We start from the raw sequence: 27,523 nt of genomic DNA, 5'->3' as shown, positions 1-27,523 counted from the left end.
TACACACATTCTAAACCCATATGACTTTCTTCCCTCTGTGGAATAAAAAAGGAGAAATGTTAGTTCGGATCATTGAGTCAATGCACTCAATGCACTCCAGAACCAAATTAGTTTGATTCATGAACCGAATCAAAACCTTCTTTGTGAAAAGAAAGATTAATTCACAAACCGAACACCACTAATTCTCTCATGAACTTTCATCTTTGCACCAAGAAAAACTACGGTGAATATAAACATTTTCAGACATAAGGCCCAAATATACTTCATATGAAATCGAAGAACGAACAGGTTTGACATCATTTAGAACAAAATCTGGCCAAAAAGAAGGTATTTTTGAGTTTGTTTCGGTGGTTCGTAACAGCGGGCAAACTTTTAGGAAAACTTCTTACTGGCTGCTAAACAAATTCTTACTGCCTTTGGTCCACACCATTGGTAGGTGTGACCTAAAGCTCCAACTACTTTGAGGCCGACAGCTAAATCCTATCAAAGATAATTATTCACTATTAAAATCAATAGAAGATTGATTAGAATCAACATTAGCTTATTAATCCTTCAAATCAACAATCAGACGTGGCAAATACTGTCACTGGAAGCCAGGCTTAGGAGGAATCTCCGGGGTTTTATACTCTCGATGACATCATGGTTGAGGGGCACGTTCTGTCGTGCATTTCATCCAATAGGAGTTGAGAGTACGATCCTTCAGAATTTCACACCTAGGTGTAAAAGTGAGCAAGGCTTGATGGGATCTGTAGTCTGTTTGGACTCCCTTTGTTTGATTTTTGGCGCTGTTTGTGTTATCAGGCTTTGAGTGTTCCTACAGGCCTCAGTCAGGCTTTATGACTGTGTGTAGGCCTGCCTTTGTTTCCTATCTGAGCATATGAGGCCCAACACTGGTAATTGCTGTTTCTCTGTTCACAGTGAGAGACGGGGGAAATTAAAGGGGCCAGGACTCAGAGTGAGGGGGAGAGAGATCCAGCTGACAAGCTTTGTGTGTGTTGGCACTGCCATTCAGTTTTGAGTGCTTATATATGAAGATTCATCATTACGCAGAAAACAAGTTTGTTTGTGTAAATTAATTTACCTTTGAGTTGGATTCGCCGTCTCCTGCTTCCTTATTCCTCGAACCTTGTTACACTGGTGCTGAAACCCAGGAATAGAGGAAGGATATGCTGTCATGGAGTCGTCACCGCTGGAGGAACTCTTCAGGTCCCTTGCCAGCATCCACCAGGGCAAACACCGGGCCCTTATGGAGCTTCGGAGAGAGCAGCAACAGCACTTTGAGGTGCTCCTTTGGGTCCAGGAGGAGGACAGGCAGGTGCTGTGGAGCTTAGTACCTCAGGAGGGGGTGGCCTCCTCATCCCCAGCAGCAGCGCACCCCCACATGTTGCTCACCAAGATGGGGCCTCAAGATGATATGGAGGCCTACCTTGAGCTCTTTGAGCACACATCCAAAGCTCTGATATTGCCGCCGGAACATTGGGCGGTCCATCTTCTGCCACTGCTGACCAGAGAAGCCCAGATTGTGGCACAACATCTTCCGGTCGCCAACCTCCTGGGCTTCCAGCCCAGAAGAACACCGGCAGCATTTCCACTCCATAATGCTGAGCGAGGTCGGCCGCGCGTTTGCCTTTGCCCAGCAGCTCCGTGATGCCTGCCAGCGGTGGGTCACCGAGGAGGACAGCGATGCCAAGGATGTCATCAACCTGGTGGTGCATGAGCAGATCTTCTCCTGGTTGCCGAAGGGGATGGCCAAGTGGGTCCAGTGCCACCGACCGGTGTCACTGGATGAACCATTTGAATTCTTATATGGTCATAAGCCCTGTGGCATGTTAGACGTCATGAAGGAAAATTGGGAGGAGGGACCTTCACAGAGCAAAAATGAAATTGAAATGTTCTTGACCTGAGAGCAAAACTCCACATATCGGGGCGTCTATCACAGGAGGATTTGCTACAGGCGCAAGAACGTCAGTCACGGCTGTATAACAGGGGAGCTCGGCTACGGGTGCACCAGAAGATAAAGTACTTGTATTGCTGCCCACATCGAGCTCGAAATTGCTCGCAAAGGGGCAAGGGCCCTTTGAGGTCACACAGCAAGTTGGGGAAGTCAACTATGAGGTAGTGCATATGGATAGGGGTGGGGCACATCAGATTTACCACCTAAACCTACTAAAACCATGGAGAGAGGCGGTCCCCATATCCTTGGTGACGGTAGTTCCAGAGAGGGAGGAGCTCGGACCAGAGGTGAATCTAAATGCCAATCAGTTCACCCCGGTCCCTTGTGGAGACCACCTCTCGCCATCACAACATACGGAGGTTGCCAGGTTGCAAAATAATTTTTCTGACGTGTTCTCGCCTCTCCACGGCCACACTAATCTCATAAAACACCACATCGAGACAAAGTACGTAGTCATCCCTACCGCTTACCTGAACACAAGAAACAGGTAATACAGGAAGAATTAAAGGCCATTCTCGAAATGGGGGTAATAGAAGAATCCCACAGTGATTGGGCCAGACTGGTGGTTCTAGCACCTAAGAGCGATGGCTCGGTTCGGTTCTTTGTGGATTATAGGAAAGTTAACGTGGTGTCGAAATTTGATGGTTATCCAATGCCTCGTGTTGACGGTACTGTCCCAAGTGGTAGAGGGGGGAGTAGCGCCCGGTGCTGTACATTAGTTGGAAGCTCTCTATGAGAGACAAAGTACAGCACCATAGAGAAGGATTGCTTGGCCATCAAGTGGGCGGTCCTCACTCTCTGCTATTATTTGTTGGGACAAGCATTCGCCCTCTATTTGGACCATGCCCCGCTCCAATGGCTCCACCGTATGAAAGATGCCAACACCCGGATCAACCGTTGGTATCTGGCACTCCAGCCATTTAAGTTCGAGGTTGTCCACAGGCTGGGGGCGCAGATGGCTGTCGCAGGCTTCCTCTCCAGAAAGCGGGGGGGGGGGGGTGGGAGTGGGCAGGCCAGACAGTTCCCCCAGCCTGAGTCGGGTGGTGGGATTGTGTGGAGGCGAGGGTGTAGTCGAGAGGAAGCGGTAAGGGTTTTCACCTGAGATGAATTGCTGGTAATTGCTGTTTCTTTGTTCACAGTGAGAGAAGGGGGAAATAAAAGGGGCCAGGCCTCAGAGTGAGGGGGAGAGAGAACCAGCTGACAAGCTTCATGTGTGTTGGCACTGCCATTCAGTTTTGAGTGTTTATATATGAAGCTTCACCGTTACGCAGAAATATGAACGAGTTTGTGTGTGTAAATAAATGTACCTTTGAGTTGGATTCACCATCTCCCGCTTCCTCATTCCTCGAACCTTGTTACAACCATGTCATGTGATTTTTTTTGTTTTGTTTAATTAGTCAACAGAAGGAATCAAATCTACTCAAATACGCTCAGGTGCCCATTCACTCATGGGCCATCTGCAGCGAAAGCCATTCACACATCTGCCCAGTGCAAGATATGTCTCTCTTATCATCATTCTTTTGTCTGTATCCTGCACATTAACACTCTTTTATACACCTATCTTTGCAGTATCAGTGTCATCATAATTACAATAACAGAGTGTAACCGGTGCATATTATGGCCACGTATAGCGTGTTAGCACATTAGCATCATGAATTCAGAATGTAAACAAGACAAATTTAGCATTGTCTACTGCATATATATTACTTTAAATCATCATCAAATGGTTAAAACAGCTTCTTTTACTGACCTCAAATGAATTCTACTCATAGAATGAGGCATAAAGTCATTGATAACACATTTTAATGTCACATTAATTTAGGTTTCACATGTAGCGTCCTCATATTTAAATGCTCCTCTAAATGCCTGCCACAGCGGTGTAGTTGTTATCTGATTGTTCGCAAACAGTATACCATTACTCGGCTGTTTCGAACTTCTTCTTACCCCTGAGCGAAGAACAAAGAATAACTTCTCCAGAATTACATTGGGCCTTTAGGCTAAATTTTTGTGTTTCTCACATAAAGCTATAGTATTTCTTCAGAAGAATTGGAATATAGTGCATGAGTCATATTAACCACTTTTATGATACTTTTATGGTGCTTTTGCATCCCTTTTTAAAGGAATAGTTCATGCAAAATTGAAAATTCTGTCATTATTTACTCACCCTTATGTCATTCTAAACCCACCAATCCAAACCCATCAATAACATCAAACCTCATTGGTTATTGTGTCTTGATGTTTGGTCATGAGACATGCAAGAACAAGTTTTGATGTTATTGCTGTGTTGCCATTCATGATTTGAGCTCTGAATGCTTTGTTGATTAATGATTTGATTTGATTTGATTTGATTTAAGAGTGAAAAACAATTTAAATTTCAGTCAGTTCATCATACAAATTTATCCAATGTCTTCAGAAGACTTGGAATATGATACCTGTCACACTGACTACTTCGATGACACTTTTGCATGCTTTTTTAGCTTTAAAGTGAGGCACTATCCACTGCCATTGTATGAAAATTAGCAACATTCTTTGAAATATATCCTTTTGTGTTCTGCAGAAGAAGGAAATTAATATGGGTTTGAAACATCATTAACAAGTGGTGAGTAAATATGGTGAGTAAATAATGACAGAATTTACATTTTTATTTGAACTATTCCTTTAAGCTTTACAGATTAAGTCCCCGTTCATGCATGTATTGCATGGCAAAGAACATGGGAAACAAAATCTTCAAAATTTCTCTCTTCTCCATTGTGTTCCACAGAAGAAAAAAAATGTCAGGTTTGGAATGATGTGAGGGTGAGTAAATGATGACAGAAGTTTCATTTTTGAGTGAACTATTTATTTTAATGTGTCCTGACCATTCAAAGGGTCCTTAAAAGAGCCCCTAGCTGTTTAAACTGGGAAATTGGTTTATACTTTTAACTTGGTTAGGGTTTAAAGAGGCTCTTGCTGAGCTGTGGCTCTGTGGAGAAAGTGCTTGTAGATACAGTGAGACTGACTAGTGAGTTTTTGTGTGTTTAAACCTGTGGTTGCGAAAGGGAGAGTTCAGCTGCCACACCACATTGAAAAAGGAAGTGAGGTAGGTTATGAATGTGTCTTGGCTTGGCCAGGTCCACTGAAAACAGCAAACCAAAGTCTGTGAACTGTGAAGGCCACGATAGGATGTCCATGTGCTTTTAGACAGAATTTAAGAAAATCTGTCCCTTAAGCTTCACAGGTTTAGAACTCTGTGGAGAATACTATGAGCTCAGATGAAGGACTGGGAGACATTTCAATCAATGAACCACATCTCAGTCAGAGCAAAAGACTCATCTACGAGGAAATTTGTCTAGAACAGTAGAACAGATCATGCAGCTTGTTAAGGAGAGGTTGCTATTTCTTTTTTTAAGTAAATGGAATTGACAGGCACACAATAAAACATGGGGGTGAGGGGTGGGTTGGGTCTGTAGACTTGCATTGCAAAAAGGATTAACATGTTTGGGTGCCTTGTTTGGTCACCACTTCATATCAAATGTAAAATTTGGGTCCTGAAGCAAAAACGTATGTGAGCCACTGATCTAGAAGTTATCAAAACAGGTGCAAAAAATATACATCCATGGCAACTGGTTATGCCTGAGTGTATAGGCCTGAAAATGGGAATGTGGATAAGAGCAGCCTGTTAGAACCCAATGTGATGCCATCACCACCCCTCTCCCCTGAGCCAGTGGTCCCTCCCATGCACCTGATCAGATCTGTGTAAATATTTGGTGCGAGTAACATGAGGATGAAATTATCATTCCTTCCGGCAGTAAATTAAAGCAAACAGCTGCAGATGTCTTGGGGAATGACTGGTTAAACAAACAGCCAAACATTGGGGCACGGAGCCTTACCTAGGCTTTGGCAGTCTTACCTCTCCGACCGGGCTTGAACCTAGATGGGTTCAATAACTCTACCCAGTGACCCGTCTGACAGCCAGCCGTGTAGGAAGACCCTGCTGGCTCTTATTGCAAGCATCTTTGCAGGCCCCAGAATGAAACCATGTACCTCTGACAAGTCTGCTTGTCTACACCAAAAAACTATGCATGAACCCAAGTTTCCATGAAGTATTGAAACAAGGCCAAAAATAATATTTTGTATCTGAAGTTTAACGTGAAGGGCTTTCCTTTTGCTTCTCCTTTTTTGACTAGTCTTTAGGGTTATTTTCTCAGTGTTTTGTTGCCCATGTGGTAGTTGAGATGAGCTTTCATATGTTCAGTCCCATGCCAGGCATCACTGATTAGGCTAGCACAAGGAGAGCTGTTGATGTATGCCACTCTCACTCAACATTACACCTGCTGGCAGTAATGCTGACTGGCGTTGGACTTATTTATAAAAACCAGCTAACCACATTGATAAAGCCAACACAAACAAGTAAAGGGAGTTTTCGAAACGTCAAATGCTTGATCACGGTATCCAAAAAAAAAAAAAATGTGGGTAAAGAACAGTAAAGAACTTGATTTATAAGTGGAGGTGGATAAGAACAGTATGTAGCAAGTTGCTGATGCCTGATTGCTTTGGCGTGGTTCCTTTAAAGCATTCGTACAGCCTTTGGTGCTCTAAAAACATTTATCTTTTCAATTTAAAGAGCTTGATGTACTTTGAAAACAAACTGAAACTTTCGGAACTTTTGCTGCTCAGTATGAAAAAAAAAACATCTTTCAAAACTAAACTACAAAACACAAAATGAGAATTCTCTCATCATTTACTCACATTCATGCCATCTAAGATGTGTATGACTTTCTTTCTTCTGCAGAACACAAACGAAGATTTTTAGAAGAATATCTCAGCTCTGTAGGTCCATACAGTGAAAGTGAATTATGATCAGGCCTTTGAAGCTCCAAAAAGCAAAAACAACAGTCAGCATAAACATAAACCATCAGACTCCAGTGGTTTAATCGATGTCTTCTGAAGTGATTCATTTGGTTTTGGGTGAGAACAGACCAAAATATTACAGACCATTTTCATTGTATATCTTGACAGCAGGCTCCTTGACGATCATGATTTCAAGCTCGATTACACTTCCTTTAGCGCCATCTAGTGCTCTGCTCATGCATCAAGCACTAGGAAGTGTAATCGAGCTTGAAATCATGATTGTGCCTAGTGACTGCAATGGTAATATGTACAATGAAAAAGGAGTAATATTTTCACCCAAAACCAACTGGATCACTTTAGAAGACATTGATTAAACCACTGGAGTCTTAAGGATTACTTTTATGCTGACTTTATCTGCTTTTTGGAGCTTCAAATGCCTGATCACCATTCACTTGCATTGTATAGACCTACAGAGGTGAGATATTCTTCTAAAAATCTTAATTGTGTTCAGCAGAAGAAAGAAAGTCATACACATCTGGGATGGCATGACGGTGAGTAAATGATGAGAGAATTTTCATTTTTGGGGGAACTGTCCCTTTAACTTTCTGATGTCAGAGCGATCATCAATACATGATCATCTATATAAGTGGATCTCAGGGAGAGAACAAAAATAATAATAAAATTATATGATAGGACCTCTTGAGATGTTATACAAAACTGGCTTTTTGAAAAGAATATTATGTAAAATAGTGAAGTAAAGGCAAATTTTGAACCAAAAAAGGAAAAACCATTAACCTTACTGTGTTAATAAATGATCTTTATCTCTCTCAGTTTTCAGTTTGGAAACTCGTAACCCCAAGGATCATTGACAATGCTGGCACTGCCCTTTGTCCTGCTAACACTGGTGAATCATGTCCTGGGTGGAGGTTACGCCCCCATGCCTCAGATGAAATACGTGCAGCCCATGATGAAGGGACCTGTTGGGCCACCATTCAGAGAAGGAAAGGGCCAGTATCTTGGTAAGTGTTGGTAAGGATTAACAAAATCCTTCGCACCAGAACAAATTACATGACTCTCATTATGTGTGGTCAAAGTCCTGTCAGTGATTTTTCACAGCATATTTTGTACCTTCAAAGGTGATGGAATTTTTTCTTAGGAAATCCTATTTCCTATCCCAGCTTAATATCCAGAGACATCTATAAGTAAGCCATTTGTTGGTTGATTTACCCAAAAGTATAAACATTGTGACTCCATCAAAACATTTCTATGTTTGTTTGAGCATCCCAATTACCCCTACATAGCAACACTGCTTCAACCAAAGGCATGAGATTGGGGTGGTAGTATCTGTTTGTCAAACCAATGACAAACGGGGAAGTGCTCTGACCTGTCATTATTTTCGCAGTTCCGCTTGGTGATGCGAGTGGCACAGAAATTACACACTTCACCTTTAAATAACAGTACCATTTTACAGTATTCTGCCATAAGCCTCTTATCCACCTTCAGGCCACACGGTTCTGGGCACGGTGAGGAACGGTTCCAGTAGCATTTCCACTTAAGCATGGTTACAAACCGTTCTCTGCCTGGATTTCTCTGCATGGTTAGCTAACCATGCTCAAATGTGCTGGTGAAATTGCTTTAGAACGTGGTGACTCACCATTGTCAATTTGCCAATGCCAAGGTAACTCATTTGTTTCTAGGTAGCTGGCAAAGTCTGCTATGGTAAGGATACTAAAATGTAATGAAAAAATTGTGCATGTTCAGTGCATCTTCATGATTTTATGATGACAGTTTAACTAGTATATTACATTATTTTTCTACATGCCTTTTTCACCAGGAAGGTAGATTATGCTAGCTAGCTTATTAAAACTCATATAATATATCATTATATTACTCATTGTGGCATGCCTCAGCATATGATGGTAAACCTCTCGCCTTTTTCTCTTTGCTTTCCTTTTTGCAACATGGGACGTGTCTTAAAACTAGGGGGGGAAAGCAGTCCTAAAAACTGGAATATGCGATCATCCTCCATAGCGCACTCCCTCCAGTGTTACCTCTCACGCCATCGCCAACATTCAGGCACCACAGTGGAAAAAGAAACTGTAATCAGCACACAACGGCACGGTTTCACAACGAGAACTGTTCGGCCCGATGGTGGAAAATTGTCTATGGTTAAGGTGAAATTCGAAGTTCTTGAAATCATCCACAGTCCATAGAATGCCACATGGATGACAATGCCCAACATGGGCACATATTCCAATTCTTATGTTTTCAGCTCAAGTAACTGAGATTCTCCAGGCGCAGAAAGACTTAGAGAGTTGAGCCAGAAATTTGTCAGACTAAGAGCACTGAAAATGAACAATGAGAGAGGACAAGAACGGATTGCCATTCAGTGTCTCCTCTCCCCTCTATGATATATGAGAGGGCAATGTGAGTATGTCAGAGAAGGAGAAAGAGGAGAAGAGAGAGGGACAGGGTGGGTTGAAGTCACATCCCATTGGAGCAGCATATCACAGGTCCATATACTCCAAAGCTGAGGCTGCCAGGGAGCGAATCAAAGGGAAAGGTGGGCGTGAAATTGTGTTTGAAAGAAAAAGGAGAGGTAAAAAGAGCCTGGGACTGATGAGAAAGCCAGGGCAGGTGTCAGATGGAAAGCACTCTTTCAGTCTTAGTCATTTGCTGATGTTAGGAGTTCTCTGTTTCACATGTAAAGAGAGATGAACTGGAAAAGATAAAGTGGAAGATAATTGTATAACGTTTAAAGATTAGAACATTCTGGGCCGCTTATTTCACTCACCTATTAGATTTAATAGATTTATCAGGTGTCAGATTCTAAGACTTTTACTGATATAGACAGATAACTTATCTATCAAACAAAATGTGGAATTTCCTTTAGGTCACATGTGTGGAAATAGTATCTGATGATGAAAACATTTTTAGATTTGGAATCATCATAAACAATATAACAAACAAACAAGATACTGTATATGCTGTGGGGTTCAAAAGTCTACATTAAAAATCTAGGATTCAGAATCTAATTAAAACATGGGAAGATTTAAAATTAATATGAAATATTTACGATTCTGCCTTATTTTTAGGACACTAATGATTTGTTTTTGTTTTTTTTACATTAACCATGTAACCACCTTTGTACAAAAGTTTTTTTTTGGTTTTTTTGTTTTTGCTTTCATCAAAGCACACAAGATTCTCATTCAGAAATGTTTCACTCAAATTGTTATGAAAATGTAATTTGTAAAGAAAAAAATGCAAAATAGAAGCACTTTCACCTGTAGACTTTTGAACCCAACTTTATAGATTACCTCTCTCTGTTGATGACCATCCAGATCTTGGCATGTCTTTGGTCTACTGATAAAGATTGCCCTTGATTGGCTTGTTTGAAAGGCTGCCTTCTCTCAGCATCTGGTAGCTGTTTACATACATCGGCTATCTAGTGTGCATGTGAGTTTGTAACTTTTCTCAGTGCAAAGAACAGTTTTTTTTTCTTTTGCTGCTGTGTCATGCATCGAGTTACCTCTTAATTTAATAATGAGTCATGAAAACAACATACTCCATGCTATTCAAATAACAGAAAAGTAAAATGAATAATGTAAATGCATGGAAGGTATTGCTTTCTTGTTTTTTGAGCAATTTTGGGTTGCCACTGGCAGAGAAATGAAGGTATTACTTTTTATTTGATTATTATTTAGGATAAGATTTTTAATACTCTTCTATACTTTTTTATCACATAGGTTATGCTGCAACATATTCAGTAAAATCACTTCAAAACTTTTGGACTCTGTGATTAAAATTATTCTGACAAACCAGTTTCTAACAAGCCTACACAAAGACGTTCCTGCAGAAATGCTGTGTACTCACTACCATCTAGTGGACACTGGAAAAGATGCAATAATGCCCTGCTTGATATTGTGACTTCCAACGAGTTGGTTTGAGAGGTGGCTATGTTACAAACTGTTTACCCAATTTAAATTATTTACAACATATTTCACAGACGTACAAAATAAGCTTAATGCAATTGCCATAATATCATAGAAGCGAATAAATCCTGCCCTGGGTATGGAGAACAAAGAGAATATACAGTATGTAGATATATACGCATTCTGAAAGTATTCAGACCCCTTCATTTTTTTCACATTTTGTTATGTTGCAGCCTTATACTAAAAAGCTTTATATTATTTATTTTTTCACATCAATCTACACTCGCAAAAACTAGATTTTTGATAACTTTGTGTGACAGATCACTAGCTCTCTTTGTGAAGGAGGAAGCGAGGGCTGGGTAAACTGTCCAGCGTAAGTCTTTTATTCAACACTTTTCAGCGTAACACAACACGGTTTGCTTTTCAGCACAACAAATGAACACACATGAACACGGCTGTGTGCGTCTCTCTCTCTCTCTCTCTCTCTCTCTCCTCCGGTGGTCTGGACTGCCCTTTTATCCCTATCCAGCTCTCACTGCAACACAAAACAGCTGTTAGAAGTAATTTCCCACAGGTGTCAATCCTTTCCGCTCTCCCTCCCGGCCTTACTCTCCACAGACGTCGCTCAGCCACGCCTCCATCTCCACACTTTGCAAATTTAATAAAAAGAAAAAAACTGAAATATCACATTGACTTAAGTATTCAGACCCTTTGCTATGACACTTGAAATTTAGCTCAGGTGCATCTCATTTCTCTGGATCATCTTTGAGACGTACCAACACTTTGATTGGAGTCCACCTGTGGGAAATTCGATTGATTGGACATGATTTGGAAAGGTACACACCTGTCTATATAAGCTCTCACAGCTGAAAATGCATATCAGAGCAAAAACCAAGGCATGAGGTCAAAGGAACTTCCTCCAGAGCTCAGAGACAGGATTGTGTGGAAGCACAGATCTGGGAAAGGCTAAAAAACATTTTGACTGCATTGAAGGTTCCCAAGAGCACAGTGGCCTTCATAATTCTTAAATGGAAGAAGTTTGGAACAACCAGGACTCTTCCTAGAGCTGGCCGGCCGGCCAAACTGAGCAATCAGGGAGAAGGGCCTTGGTAAGAGAGGTGACCAAGAACCTGATGGTCACTCTGGTTGAGCTCCAGAGATCGTGTGTGGAGATGGGAGAAACTTGCAGAAGGACAACCATCACTGCAACACTCTACCGATCTGGGCTTTATGGCAGAGTAGCCAGACGGAAGCTTCTCCTCAGTGCGAGACACATAAAAAAGCACCTAAAGGACTCTCAGACTGTGAGAAACAAGATTCTCTGGTCTGATGAAATGAAGATTGAACTGTTTGGCCTCAATTCTAAGCGTCATGTCTGGAGGAAACCAGGCACCGCTCATCACCTGCGCAAAACCATCCCAACGGTGAAGCATGGTGGTGGTAGCATCATGCTGTGGGGTGTTTTTCAGCGGCAGGGTCTGAGGGACTGGTCAGGGTTGAAGGAAAGCTGAATGCAGCAAAATACAGAGATATCCTTAATTAAAACCTGGTCCAGAGCTCTCAGGACCTCTGACTGGGCTGAAGGTTCACCTTCCAACAGGACAATTAACCTAAGCACACAGCCAAGACAATGCAAGCGTGGCTTGGGGACAACTCTGTTGATGTCCTTGAGTGGCCCAGCCGGGGCCCGGACTTGACTCCAATCGAACATCTCTGGAGAGACCTGAAAATGGCTGTCCACCGACGGTCCCCATCCAACCTGACAGAGGTTGAGAGGATCTGCAGAAAATCCACAAATATAGGTTTGCAAAGCTTGTTGCATCATACCCAAAAAGACTTGAGGCTGTAATCACTGCCAAAGGTGCTTCAACTAAGTACTGAGTTAAGGGTCTGAATACTTATGTCAATGTGATATTTCTGTTTTTTTCTTTTTAATACATTTACAAATTTATTAAAAATATGGTTTTTGCTTTGTCATTATGAGGTATGGAGTGTAGATTGATGTGAAAAAAGTAATCATTTAAAGCATTTTAGCACTAGGCTGCAACATAACAAAATGTGAAAAAAAATTAAGGGGTCTGAATACTTTCTGAATGCACTCTATACTGTTGATAGATAGATAGATAGATAGATAGATAGATAGATAGATAGATAGATGATTGAAAGTACTGGTATATGATATAACATTAATAGATAACAACCCCCTTTATTTTTATTGTTCAGGGCTGAGTTTCCCAAAAGCATTGGCGCCAATGGTTTTTACGATCTACTTAGGCTTACGGTGCTTTTGCAAGAGTTTTTTACTCCTGCAATATGAATAAAAAAAAGAGTGAGTTATAAAAGACTTTTCAGAACTTATTACATGTCATTTTGTACATTTAAATCTACAATATTGATCTCAACCCTTTCACAAAACTTTTTGAGACTGTAGGTCTATGCTATAAATTATTGTACCACTTGAGGGCGCTTATAGTACAGTTTTGTTTTTCTTCTAACGATGTTATGGTTCTGAATGTGAAATTCAGTGGCTTCAAAAAGTATTTAGACACTTCAGTCAAATTTGAACATGTATAAATGTCATTGCTTTTATACAACATATCAAAAACATTGTTATCTGTAAACAAATTATCCTGGAGCTTTTGTCAGATTTAACTTTACATTTCTGAGCCATTTATCCCATGACGTTTAAGCAACTGCTGTCAAGGTGATTTAAAAAAAAAAAAAAAAAAATATATATATATATATATATATATATATATATATATATATATATATATATATATAATTATTATTATTTATTTATTTATTTATTTATTTATTTTAATTTTTGTTTTTGTGTGTGGTTGTATAAAGAGGATGCCTGATATTCCAAGTACTCTTACTTGCAGAGCACATTAACTATAGACATGCTTACATTTGGCAACCAGAAAGTGTCCAAATCCTTTTTGCCTTCCTTTTGAACAATGTGTGTTGTTTATTAATTGAAACCTAACAAGCTTTTTTGTGAAGTGGTTTGCTTGAAAATGTTTGGGGTGGTTTTTTCTTTAAAAGAATGCCACTTGGTTTTATGTTTTATTATATAGTTCAAATACATTTTGCAAAATTAAACTACTTTAGTGTTTACAATAAATAGAAGAGCATCAGCAAACCTATCCATTCAAATAGCTTATAGCAATGTACTTTACGATCATAGAGCAAGGTCGCAAAACTTTATTTAGCACTAAAGGCTGCACGTTAAACTCACAAATCACATTTAAGGAACCAATACAAATCGAACAACTACATATGTGGTGAGTAGAATGTTTGTGACTATGTGAGGAAAACTTTTAAGTGCAGCCCTTAATGCTAAATCAAGTTAAGCCTTTAAAAGGCGCTGCATGCTCACAGCGATGTGTGCCCTAATGCTTTCCCAAATGTTCCAGTGCTGAAGTGTTGAATGATAAACACAGCCTTCAAATTATCAATCAATAAAGTTACTATTTAGGGAATTCTGGAGTATACGAGTCATTGCTTCTCTGGTCATTAAAAAAAAAAGGGTGTTAAATAATGTGTGAAGCTTTAAATGAAGTCCTTACATAAATTACTTAGAAATTTGATTTAATAGTTATCCATCAGCTTTTTAAATGGTTTTTGGAGGGAAAAGACTGAAGCACATATTGATGTTTACCAGGTAAAGATTAGGTATGGATTTCTCTATATGAATAACCCTATGTGAGATATTTCTTGAACATGACTGCATACTCTTTCTCCAAGTTGACGTCAGGTGGACAAGTTGCATGGTGGTACATTATTGTCAAATGTCATCATTATATTTCCCATGCTAAAATTCCTCTGAGGTCAAATGCTGTTGAGAATCTTGTCATTGTCCTTTGTTTATGTTTTGTCCATAAACACATTTTGCCCTGTAGGCATTCATGACTGGTTAGCTGCCATTAAGCAGACCCTAGAGCATGAGGTAATGTGCAGTAAAGCACAACGAATAAATGTAATCCCACTTACTACACCCTTACTTGAAACTAAGCTATTTGTATTGTCTTAAAGAGAAATGTTTGGAGAGAGCAATAAGGCTATCATTGCCACCTTAGTCACTGACAATAAAATTTTCCATGGTGCCTTCTAGTCTTCAAAATCTTCTTAAGCAGGTAGCTTTGTATATAATGAGCTGCTGTTAGAACTGGTGGATTTGGATATTAACTATGAAGATAATCAAACAGGTCCCATAATTTGTTTTGTTTTATTATTATTACAGAGTTTCCACCAATGATGGACATAAAAGGGGAGCCAGGTCCTCAAGGGAAGCCTGGACCAAGGGGATCTCCTGGGCCTCCTGGACTACCAGGGAAACCAGGTTTAGGAAAGCCCGGTCTCAACGGTCCACCAGGTCCTCAGGGGCCAGCAGGATTCCCTGGAATTGGAAAGCCAGGATTACCAGGTTTACCAGGAAAAGTAGGTCCTAAAGGACCTCCAGGAGTCAATGGCGAGGCCGGACCTCGTGGAGAGCCAGGTCCACGGGGACTGCAAGGTCAGCCAGGCCAGCCTGGGCCAGCAGGTCTGTCATTGAATGGTAAACCAGGGTTACCTGGGAATAGAGGCCCTCCAGGGTCAAGAGGTGAACCAGGGCAGAAAGGAGGACGTGGGCTTCCTGGAGAACAGGGACTCAAAGGGGAAAATGGCAATGGAAAGCCAGGTCTACCAGGCCCCAGGGGGCCAAATGGCTTTCAAGGACCTCCAGGAGCTCCAGGTGCCCCTGGGTTGGGTAAACCGGGGCTTGATGGGCTACCTGGGCCATCTGGGCCAAAGGGAAATCAAGGAGCACCAGGGGACCAAGGTGTCCCGGGGGAAGCAGGTCCTCCTGGGCTACAAGGACAGCCAGGCCCACCTGGTTTGGGAAAGAATGGGCTTGATGGTATTCCTGGTAATCCTGGATTGATAGGCCCAAAGGGTGAGGCTGGCCTCAGAGGAGCACCTGGCTTTCCTGGACCTCCAGGTTATGGTAAACCAGGGCTTTTAGGACAGAAAGGAGACAGAGGTCCTCCTGGATTACAAGGAGCCCATGGTGACAAAGGAGAACCTGGGATGGAAGGTCTACCAGGAGATATGGGGCCAACTGGACAGCCAGGGCTTCCAGGACCACAAGGCCCTATAGGTCTTCCAGGGAAACATGGTATGTCTGGTCTGAAGGGAGAGATTGGCCCCCAAGGGCCTCCAGGCTTGCCAGGATTAAGAGGAGATCAGGGTCCCAGTGGGCTAGCAGGAAAGCCAGGCCTCCCAGGGGATAAGGGCCCTCCGGGTCTTAATGGTCCAATGGGCAAAACTGGGCCTAAAGGTGAAGCAGGTCACATTGGTTTACCAGGAAATCCTGGTTTAATTGGAGCATCAGGTTCAAAGGGTGAGAATGGGATCCCAGGACCCCCTGGGCCACGGGGCACATCAGGGATTCCTGGACTTCCAGGCCCCACTGGTCATATGGGACCACAGGGTATTCCAGGGTTGAAAGGTGAACAAGGTCCACCAGGGTCCCAAGGAATAGGAAAGCCTGGAGACAAGGGGATGCCTGGTCCACAAGGACCTCCAGGAAAACCTGGCACTCCTGGACTTAATGGTATGCAAGGCCCTCCAGGTCCACCTGGACCTCCTGGGCCCCCTGGCCCATCTAACGGTGATATAAAGCAGTTAGCAGTTCAAGGGCCAAGTATTGGCGGGGAATCAGTTCCGAAGCCAAATGGTGAGAAACCACAATTTGGTCAGGCTGAGCTCTCGGCCTCGGTGGCCCCTGCTTTTACTGCCATTTTGACTACACCATTTCCACCATCTGGTATGCCTATCAAATTTGACAGGACTCTGTACAATGGGCAAAATGCTTACAACCCTGCCACTGGCATCTTCACAAGCCCACTGCCTGGAGTCTACTATTTTGCTTATCATGTACATGTAAAAGGAACCAGCCTGTGGGTGGCACTGTACAAAAACAATGTGCCAGCCACATACACCTATGATGAATACAAGAAGGGCTATATGGACCAGGCATCAGGTAGTGCAGTACTCGAGCTGAAGGAGAATGACCAGGTATGGGTGCAGATGCCCTCTGACCAAGCAAATGGGCTCTACTCCACTGAGTACATCCATTCATCCTTCTCAGGGTTCCTCCTGTGCCCCACATAACGGTCCATCCTGCAAAATCCTTGCACAAGTGCCCTGCAGTAACATCTATAATAACAGCAACTAGTTGACAGGAAAGACTTACTGAACGACAGAGAGGCCGAGTTCAATGCAGAGGATGGAGAATTTATGCTCTCTCTTTCAAATGTCTTATTTGATCATTGTTTTACTTTTAATTGTTGTTATTTTCTGCCTATATTATAATTTTATTATAACTGTTATATTATTTTTGTTGATATTGTTATAATGGTGTTATTTTATTGATGTTGTTGTAGTTGTTGTTGTTTATTGGAATCAGACTATTAAGTACATTGTAACCATTTTAAGATGTACCCATGTGACTGCACACTTTGCCAAATGTTCTGACTCCCTTTGAGTTTCATCATGTTGACACTGGGGCGGCGTGTTCCCCTGGTTGCAGTCAAATTTGGTTGAAACAACATTCTATGTCCCTCGGATACACAGCTAGGCTACTTTATCAATGCCACATTTTACATTTTAGAATGCAGACATTTCACACAAACATTGTTTGTATTCAGTAAATACATGTAATTTAAAGAATAATCCTCAGTTCCATATTGTTTTTCTTATTAATGCTAGACCGGTGAATCTGCTTAGTCATTAGGGATACAGTATATTTTGTTAGATTTACTGTGTTAAAGCAGCAATTGTGTATTAATCTGTCTGTTCCTGTGACAACTACATGGAGAACATTGTGTCTGAGAGTCTTTAAGAAGAAAATTACTTTATGATTTTAAGAGTTCATTTTTGGATATGTGCCAGGTTTAAATCCATAGTGATCCTGAAGGCCTCAAGAGGACTGCTGTACAACAGTGCCTGTAATAACAAAACAAATATGTAATTTCTGTTACTCTAATTCCATACTCTTAAAATCAAAACTTGCCAAAGCTGATGTTCAGTGGTTAGCTTTTCATCAAAATCCTAGTATAGCCTACAGTATGTTGGTGAGTAATGGACTACTAATGGGTTGAGAGTATGAAGACAGCATCTGATTTCTTTCAACAAATCAATTCTCTCATATTTTTCCTCATTGCTGCTTTTACAACGGCACTCATATGATCTTGACTTTTTCTTCAGTGAAGTGAAATGTTTTGTGCCTTACTGACAAGTAACATTTGGTATAAAACTAAGAGACATTTCATGCTATTAGCTGGAGTCTCAGCTCTGTTGCATTTAGAAACTGTTTGTTTCCTGCATAGATTGACTTCTTATTTACATTTAACTGATTTTTTTTACATGCTTTTGAAATAGACTTACACTGCCTGGATTGTCACCGACATGACTGACACCAGCATGATCGCAATGTCACCTAACCTCTTGAAAAGTGACAAAATATGATACATTTATGAGGCGGCTGAATTTGGATTCATCATACTTTGATAGCATCCCTCTGATGGCTTTTTAAAAAAAAAAAAAAAAAAAAAAGTTAGAATATAAACATACTCAAAGAAATTATTCCACACATTTTCTGATGTGAAAATGTCATATGACACTTGAAGTCCCTCTTCATCATGGTACACCAGTTGAATGTTGGTTTTGAGTGTCACAGTGGTGTGGTGGTTGTCAAAGTAAAGGAATGAATTTGACAAAAAGTTTGTCACTGTTCTATATACAGAGTATCACATCAACATAAGTTGCCTGTAGTGAAATATTGCCTGGATATTTAAAAGAAATAATTCTGTTTACTTTTTAAAAAAATTATTGAGGCCAATATGTAGGATGATGAAACCTAAATCAGACCAAAAGAGTGTCAATATTGAGCGTGCAACATTTAGATGACATAATTGTTGTTTCAGATGGAATTTTCAGTCACTTTTGTATGCAGCTTTGGCAACAGTCCTTTCCTATTTCAATTTTCACTTATAGAGGTGTATCTGATATCTTCCTTATTGTATATTAACACTGTGAGCAATATTTTCTATGATAAGTGTAAATTGTTTGTGTGCAATGGATTGAGTATTTTTAAAATTAATTGTGCTGCGATATCTCAAAAATGCTTTGACTTTGTTGCTTCCTTTTGCTGTTCAAAACAAACGAAGAAGAAATCCTTGATTCTGTTCCAAGGGATATTTGTTCACTATCAATCAAATTTAAAGAAACAACCAATCCCATTTGCACATGAACTTAATGAAGGCATATTTATACATTTGTGATAATTCAATAAGAATTTCCAACCAAAACAAACATGAACATACAAATAACCTTATATGTAATAACACTGGGGGGTTAGGAGCATTGTTGTCAACACACTACTATTGTTTTTTACTTTTCTTTTTTTGTAATCTACCTACCAAGCTAAAGGACCTTTGTCTTGTACATGGCTATTGCATTCACTTTATGCAATCCATTTTGGATATTAAATGCACTCTTTGATTGAACATATTTTGTCAGATCATACAAAATCTGCAAGTCCTTGACAGTACTGATTCAACAACAATAAAGACTTTCTTGATCAAGGGTGTATTTTTGTTGTTCTCCTTAACTAAAAAGAACAAGGGAGCTGTTAATTCTAGATAGGATGTAGACAGGTCAGATATTCATCTCATTTGATATCTTAAATTCAGTTCATATACTTGAGGCAAGGCCCCGGGACGGTATTCCTGGTGACCCCTGGCCCTGATGACAACCCTGACTCGGGGTGAAATCTCATATCAAAATCATGGTGGCAGACTATATGAAATCAATACGTCCACATATTTACAAAGCTGATTTTGTTATGTTTTGTTGGAGTGAAGCACGTGTGACAGTCACATAATTATTTAGCATATTCAGTGTATTCAAAAATATCAGTCTGACTAACACTAGGGGGAGTGTAAATCCATTTCAATCTCGCTAGGCATCGTTTTACATAAAGATGGGTATATAAAGATTGGTAAAAAAAAAAAAAAATAAATAAATAAAATTAAATACAAATCCATCTTTTAATTTCATACCAGCTATGTAATTATCAGATTAGAATAAAATAAAGATAAAATAAAAATAAGAATAAAATGATTAGGTGGTTAACTGCATCAATAAGCACTCAATTCATTCGAACCATTAACTTTTTTTTCAACACACCATATGCATTTGATACGGAAGCCTACATTTTTAAATCACTGAACAAAATGTACACTAAGATTAAATACATAATACTTTAACCAGCAAACAAATGATCAGTTATTATAGTTGCTAAATTGATTTATTATTTTAATGATAAGATACTTGCTTATTTTAAAGACTATTTACTTTTTAAAACATGTATTGGAAAAAGTCCTCGTAAAACGTCAACAGGCTCTTGCGCAAAGGTGACGCAGTCGCTGACTGACTCCTCCCCCTCCAGTTGATCTCAAGTCAGTTGTCACTGAGAGGACGAGAAATACGACTTCGCCCTCTACGTCCACTTTCTCCGGGGATTGCCAAGGGATTTCAATGTTTGGCCCGTTCTTTGTAAGTATAGCTCACTACTTCGCATCTTTGGACTCCTTTATAGCAAAAAAGACGATGTCACGAGACGTTTGTGTGATCATTTCTTGTGCAGCTGTGAGAGCTCGCGCTTCAGCCGGTGAAGGAGCTCGTGAGGGTGGCAGCCATTTGCCCGCGTACGTTTAAATGAAACTCCTAACACACCATTTATGCTTGTTTTAATGGCTTAACGGTATTCGTAACGGGGTCAGGGACGGTTAATGCTCATTCGTGACCCGTGGCGTACATGTGTTGTCGATAAATGAAGAGATTAGTGTTAAACTGAAGCTGTCTAACTGTCCTGGACATCCCTGGCTAGCAGCTCGCTAGCAGTCTCACCACAAGCCAGAGACTGTATCAAGAAGTTACTCAGGCTGTTTTTGTTCCCGCCTTAATTTGAATTATTCAGTAAGCTAATTAGAACGTTGACTGTCTGAAACGTGTCTTTAACATAATACATAATGGTTATTTGATATTTTTTTCCACCGTTAGCTGTATTCGGTCGGTTGTCCGGTCAAGAGAGGATTATATTGAATTGTTAGCCAGCGAGCTAATGTTATCAACGGAGTTCAGTCAGATAGACACCACTTTATCTAAAAGAAAATCTAGAATGTTCCTGGTTTTATTGGCTTGATGGATAGTATGCCAGGTGCTCACATTTCGCCACACGAGCCCTGACAGACAGACATGAACTGGAAACCTTGCCAAGTCACGTGTTTGGACATTTGTTTCTTCAAATATTCATATTTGTTGTATTTTAACTGCGACTCTTACTTATTGTAACCCTTTGAAACATGCTCGACCTGTGTTTTAGGCCACTTCCCGTATCCAGCACGTGGTTAAACTGTAAGCTGATGATCCATCATGAGCCCTGAAGTGCGTAGTGAACTATGTGGCACGCATGTAGTGTTTAAATGTACAGGTGAGGTGAAAGGGGGGTAAACTGAATTAAACCGGTTAGAAAAATAAGTAGCACTTAACGAGAAAGGTGTTCATTAATCACATGTGTCATGTGTGTAGTATTTGATGAGTCACCTGGCTTCACGCTTTACCTATTTCATCCTGCTACTGTGTAATCATTACAAGGAAACTGTTGTAACGGTATTGGTCAGTGGCCTTGTTGTCTTTGGGACGGCACATGCAGCAGGCACCCCTGCCAAAATTTCATGCTGTTTGTAAGATGGCCAGGTGAGAGCATGTCAGGACATGTTTCAGTAGGTGTCTGGATCTTATAAGGATATGAGATAAGCTGCATCTCCAAATGTTCATTTATTATGCCTTTGTTTTATGACATGATATGACGAGTTTTTAGTTGTTTGGAGTCACTGACAAGGTTGCTTTTTATTGTTTCGAACCATTGGCCATATCTTATCTACATAGAATTATTGAATGAATCACTTTGTGTGGTCACGTTTATTGGCAAGGTAGCTTAAATAAGCCTTTGTTGAAAACATTGTGACCTATTTCTCTCATTGAATAATTTAATGTCATGTAGTGAAATGGACATGTCATTGGTAAAGTTGATGACTGAATGTTTGTCTTTGCCACATTAGGACCATTTTTAAAGCAACTTCAGTAAACAGTCTTTGATAGTTTTCATGTGACCGTGATCTATTTCCTTCAGATTTTTTCTGTGCATTTTCTAAGGGGCCAACTTGGTTATTCTAAAGTGTCCTGTTTGTTTTTATTGGATTCTTCTTAAATCAAAGCTAGTTGACAAATGATGTGGTTGCATTTCCTGAAAATAGAGCTTTCAGTCTATGTAGTCTAATTCAAAATGTATATACAGTGTCAAAATCTTTACAGAATAACTTACCAAGGCTAAACTCAAGACCGTTTCATATCTTTTCATATGCATTGCGGGTCTTGCATGCATGCATTTATTTATTTTATTTTTTTGGAATGTCTGTGTGCAGTCAGGTCATTTTATCCTCCCTGTGCTGATTTCTGACCTGAGTTCTTAAAGGAATATTATATTCTGGGTTCAATACATTGTAACTCAATCAACAGCATATATATTTTGACTCGTCCCTGCTTTAAAAAAAGAAAGAAAAAAATGAGTTTACAGTGAGGCACTTACAAATGGAAGTGAATGGGGCCAATTTTTGCAGAAATTTATTTTATGAACACACTTTAATTCTTCTGTTTAAACTTGAATTAATTGAGCAGTAACTTGTTTTATATTGTCATTTTCCGGGTGTTTTAGGGTTTAAAGTGTTACGTTGTAATGGCAACCAAGTTGTAAAATTGGATAGCTTTACACAGAAAAGGTTAGCAAGTGATTTTATCACATTAAAATTGTTAACACGCATTTTGTTTACGCTTGTGGCTATAGACGACTTTTGGATCTTCCATTGTAAGTGCCTCACTGTAACCCAGATATAAATTTTTTTATTTTTTTTTAAAAGAAAAGGAGGGATGTCAAAATTAATTTTTGTGGTAATACACAACAAATGCTGCAGATTAGGGCTGTCATGATTATGAAATTTGGCTGACGATTAATTTTCGAACAAATAATTGCGATTATGTCTATTAATTGTCTGTTTTAGGTCTTTCACGATTAATTATCATATAAATTGTCATATTTCTTAAGGTGCAAGTGTGCTTCATACACCTTAAAGGAATAGTTCACCCAAAAATGAAAATTTGCTGATAATTTACTCACCCTCAGGCCATCTAAGATGTATCTGAGTTTCTTTCTTCATCAAAACAGAATTTAAGATTTTTAGGATTTCATTTCAGGCCTCCTCCTCTAAACAATGCAAGTGAATGTCCTCCATTTTTTGACGGTCCAAAATGCGTATTTAGGGTGCATCAAAATAATCCACACGACTCCAGTCGACAAATAAAGTTCTTCCGAACCCAAACGATTGATTATTTTTAGAAACAAAACAATACTTATATACTTTTTAACTACAAATGTTCGCTTCCGTACATCTGTGACGTGCGCTCATGAGAGGGATGACGTAAGCTCGGTGGTAAGGTCACACGTCACGTGGAGGAGGAGGCAGGAAGCGTGTCATTGTTTACAAGAGCAGTGCTGTACAAAAGTTTAATTGTCTTTGCTGTAGATTTGTATTTGTATAAGTGTATTGTTCAAAATGGTCATTTGATGTGTGTATCCTGGATGCTTCAACCTTCAGAAACCCCAAAGAAAATGCACGCCGGGGAAAATATTACACATCGATTGCCTACACGTGATCATGAGTGATTGAAGCTCTGGCTTATCGTGCTGAACCTGGATCTCAGTACACCCCTACATTCTCTCAAATATTGGAGGGTGTGCAGTGAACATTTTACCCCTGAGGATTTCAGACCATCGAAAGAAACAAAGGGTCGATATCTGAATTCATCGGCTGTGCCCGTGCTGTTTTTCCAGCGAACTCGGGTATGTGTGAAAACTTTGTCATTGTCATGCCTCCCTCGAGCTCTGCACCTCCCTCAGCGCTCTGCTCCTCATCACCCGATTTCTAATTCACCGCACCTGCACTCAATTCACTCGCTCATCACTGCCTGCATAAATAACGCACCTTCACGCCACTTCACTGTCTCACTGTGTAAATCCTGTGAATCTCAGTAAAAGCTCTCACCCTTGGTTTCACTAACTACAACTTGTGTGGCTTGAATTCCTGACAGTCATATAGCCTATATATTTCTGCTGAAGAAAAAGCACAAGTAGATAACGCAACGGCATTGCTCGAAATAAAAGATGGTTATTTACTGCAGTAATGTTTTTTTATTATTATTTGGATATTATTTTTTATTTTATATTGTTTTGAAATTGTTTTGGACTGTTTTGGTTTGTGAACGGCGCTTTGTGCAAGATTCTCTTGTAAACAGTGACATGCTTCCTGCCTCCTCCACGTGACGCGTGACCTTACCAAAGAGCTTACGTCATCCCTCTCATGCGTGCATCACAGAGATGTACGGAAGCAAACATTTGTAGTTAAAAAGTATATAAGTATTGTTTTGTTTCTCCGATTAACAATTTTTATTGATTCACATATGTAACTCATAAGACAAAACATATATACGTAGAATCAAAGTTAACCCCAACTAGTACTCCTCCCAATCCCACCCTAACCCCAACAACATAACAGTGGTCCCAAATGACATAGACACACACATGCACAAAAAAATAAACACAACAATAATCACATATCCACAAATGACAAATACCCGCCCCATTTCTCCACGAACACTTTATACCTCCCCGTTCCTCTGAATGTTACTTCCTCAAAGGCCGCCACCCTTCCCATCTCTGAGCACCACTCCTGATAAGAGGGCACTCCAACCGACCTCCAGCCCCTCAAAATGATCTGCCTGGTGATCATGACACTAGTTAAGACCCAACTCTTTATGTGTCTACTTTCAGTGTCATTGACCGCCCCATCACCCAAGATACAGAGTCTGGGGCAGAATGATACCTGAATGCCTAACACATCGCACACCAGACTCTGCACCTTTAACCAAAACTTTTGAATTTCAACACACCCCCAAAAGATATGGGTTATATCTCCATCCTCTGATTGGCATCGCCAGCAGGTGGGTGTGTCTTTAAGACCAAGCCTATACAATTTAGAGGGGGTCCAATAGAACCGATGTCTTGAAAATCTTGAATTGTATAAGGTGCACCCTTGCATCTCTAGATGCAGTTTTTATGTTTTTTTAAATCCTAGCCCATTCTCCCTCCTCCAATTCTAAGTTTAAATCTTTCTCCCATAATCTCTTGAGAGTGGTTGAGACTTCGTCTCCCAGACTCTGAATTAGCAGGGAGTAATACACTGATGCCTCATGACCTTTTCCAAAAGCAGAAATCACCTCTCCCAGAGTATCTGCTGCTTTAGGGGGGTGTATGCTATTCCCAAAAATAGTACAGAGCAAGTGGCGTAGCTGAAGATACCTAAAAAAACTGAGATCTGGGGATCCCAAAATATTGAACCAAATTTTCAAAGCATCTCATCACACCACTCTCATAAAGATCACCGAGTGTATTAACCCCCCTCGCAATCCACTCCGACCAACAAAAAGGGGACTTATTAATGCATAGTTTGGGGTTTAGCCATAGGCTCGAGGCAACATTTAGATAAATATCTGAATTAAACACTCTGGACACTTTTGTCCATACTGAGTGCAAATATGAAATAACGGGGTGTGATTTAACTTCTCTGGTTAAATTGGCAGAAAGGCTTTGCAATGGCAAAATAGGGGCAAGAACTTCTTGTTCAATGCAGAACCAGGGAGGGGCTCTTTCAGGTGGAAGCGACCAATGAGCCAAATGTCTGAGACCGAACGCATAATAATAAACAAAATCTTGGGTAGGACTAGCCCACTTTTGTCAATCGGCCTATGTAGCTTACTAAAATGTAATCTGGGGCGTTTGCCACTCCAAATAAAAGACTTCGCTATGCTCTCAAATTGCTTGAAATAAGAGAGGGGGACATCTATAGGGAGAGACTGTAGCAGGTAGTTAAATTTTGGAATATAGTTCATTTTAATAACATTAACCTTCCCAATCATCGATAAATGTAATGAAGCCCACCTGTCTACATCGCTCGAAATCCTTTTTCTTAAAGGGTCAAAATTAGCTCTAACTAAATCGGAACAAATTTGTTGGGAATAAAATACCCAAATACTTAATGCCCTGTTTGGGCCGCTGGAAGGCCGTTAATGGACAGTACGCTGTCAGAGCCAAAGCTTAGGATTTAGACCAGTTGACTTTGTATCCTGAGAATTTGGAATAGGAATTAATAATTCTGTGGAGGCAAGGCATAGATTTAGTAGGGTCAGAGACGAATAAAAAAATATCATCTCCATAAAGCAGAAGCTTATGTGCCACGCCTCCCGCCATCACCCCTGGAAAATGATCCTCCTTTCTTATCACGGCTGCTAATGGTTCCAGGGCAAGACAGAACAATAATGGGGAAAGAGGGCAACCTTGCCGGGTGCCCCTATCCAGAGTAAAATAATCTGAATTTAATCCATTTGTTTCTTCCGCCGCTACCGGGTGTCTATAAAGTAACTTGATCCAACCAATAAACATACTCCCGAACCCATACATTTCCAAAATCTTAAAAAGATAATCCCATTCTACCATATTAAACGCCTTTTCGGCATCAAGTGAGATGGCAGCGACCGGAGTCTGATCATTTGCCACTGACCACATGATATTGACAAAATGCCTAATGATGTCAGAAGAGCTATGGCCCCTAATAAACCCCACCTGATCTATAAGAGATGTCATAACTTAATCGGTTAGTCAAAATTTTAGCCAAACTTTTTCATCTAGCTGGATCAGAGAAATTGGACGGTAACTCTTACACTCGCTTGGATCTTTGACTTTTTTAAGAATCAGACTGATCTGGGCTTGTGTCATGGTTGGTGGAAGCTTTCCATTCTTTAATGATTCCGAATAAACTTCTAACAAAAGTGGAGCCAATTCTGTAGCATAAGATCTAAAAAATTCAGCAGCAAAGCCATCTATGCCTTGCCTGTAGCCTTGCCTGTAGTTAAGGCCTTAATTACCTCGTCAAGTTCCTCCAAGGTTATCTCAGAATCAAGAGTTTTTTTGCTCAGTCAAAATATGACTGTCTTGCCTTGAATAACCAAAACTCCACGTTCTAGAATAAATCTTATGACTGATGAAAAAAATGTATAGTCTCTACCAGATGGGTTCAAAAGTCGCCAAACATCTGCAAGACCAAGATTTTTACACATCCTGTGAAGCGTCACCGTTGCTCTAGGGGGCTTACACACTTTTGCTTCACTGTGATCAAGGACTGTGTCCATCAATAGATTAAAGTCTCCTCCCAGTATTATATCATGAGAGGTGCCAGCGGCTTGCATCATCCCTTCAAGATCTATAAAAAAGCCCTGATCATCAGCGTTAGGTGCGTAAATATTAGCCAAAATCAACCTTTGCCCCTGAATTTCTGCTAGAACAATAACCCTTCCTGATTTACCTTTAATCTGTTTGAGACATTTGAATTGCAGATGTTTATTTATCAATATAATGACCCCCCTACTCTTACTGAAGAAAACATGCCCACCCCATATCTTCCCAAATTTTTCAGCTTCCTTTGGGGAAAGATGTGTTTCTTGAAGAAACACTATATCATATTTCTTACGTTTAAGAAAATAAATAACCTTACTTCTTTTTATGGGGTGCCCCAACCCATTCACA

General features: G+C 40.3%; 2 protein-coding genes across 5 annotated transcripts in view; both read left to right on the top strand.

Moving 5' to 3' along the window:
- LOC127425505 (collagen alpha-2(VIII) chain-like) overlaps nt 1–18,324 on the top strand; it is an 81,784-nt gene extending 63,460 nt beyond the window's left edge. For all 3 annotated transcript variants that reach the window (XM_051671573.1, XM_051671572.1, XM_051671574.1), the window contains exons 2-3: nt 7,616–7,803; nt 14,966–18,324. In XM_051671573.1, coding sequence (XP_051527533.1) covers nt 7,656–7,803; nt 14,966–16,878 — 2,061 coding nt within the window. In that variant the 5' untranslated portion in view covers nt 7,616–7,655 and the 3' untranslated portion in view covers nt 16,879–18,324. The remainder of the gene's footprint in view (nt 1–7,615; nt 7,804–14,965) is intronic.
- A 1,874-nt stretch (nt 18,325–20,198) lies between these two features.
- The window catches only part of LOC127425022 (protein tyrosine phosphatase type IVA 2-like), a 59,654-nt gene continuing 52,329 nt past the window's right edge, over nt 20,199–27,523 (top strand). Inside the window, exons 1-2 of one of the 2 annotated variants that reach the window (XM_051670614.1) lie at nt 20,241–20,325; nt 21,155–21,262. The gene's annotated coding sequence lies outside the window, so the exon portion shown is untranslated. Of the gene's footprint in view, nt 20,326–21,154; nt 21,263–27,523 lie in introns of both variants that reach the window. The other variant, XM_051670613.1, reaches the window with a different exon arrangement.

This window comes from Myxocyprinus asiaticus, chromosome 34, assembly GCF_019703515.2.
Source record: "Myxocyprinus asiaticus isolate MX2 ecotype Aquarium Trade chromosome 34, UBuf_Myxa_2, whole genome shotgun sequence".
Classification (NCBI taxonomy): Eukaryota; Metazoa; Chordata; class Actinopteri; order Cypriniformes; family Catostomidae; genus Myxocyprinus; species Myxocyprinus asiaticus.
Note: the sequence above shows the minus strand (reverse complement) of the source record. Positions and strands in the feature narration are given on the sequence as shown.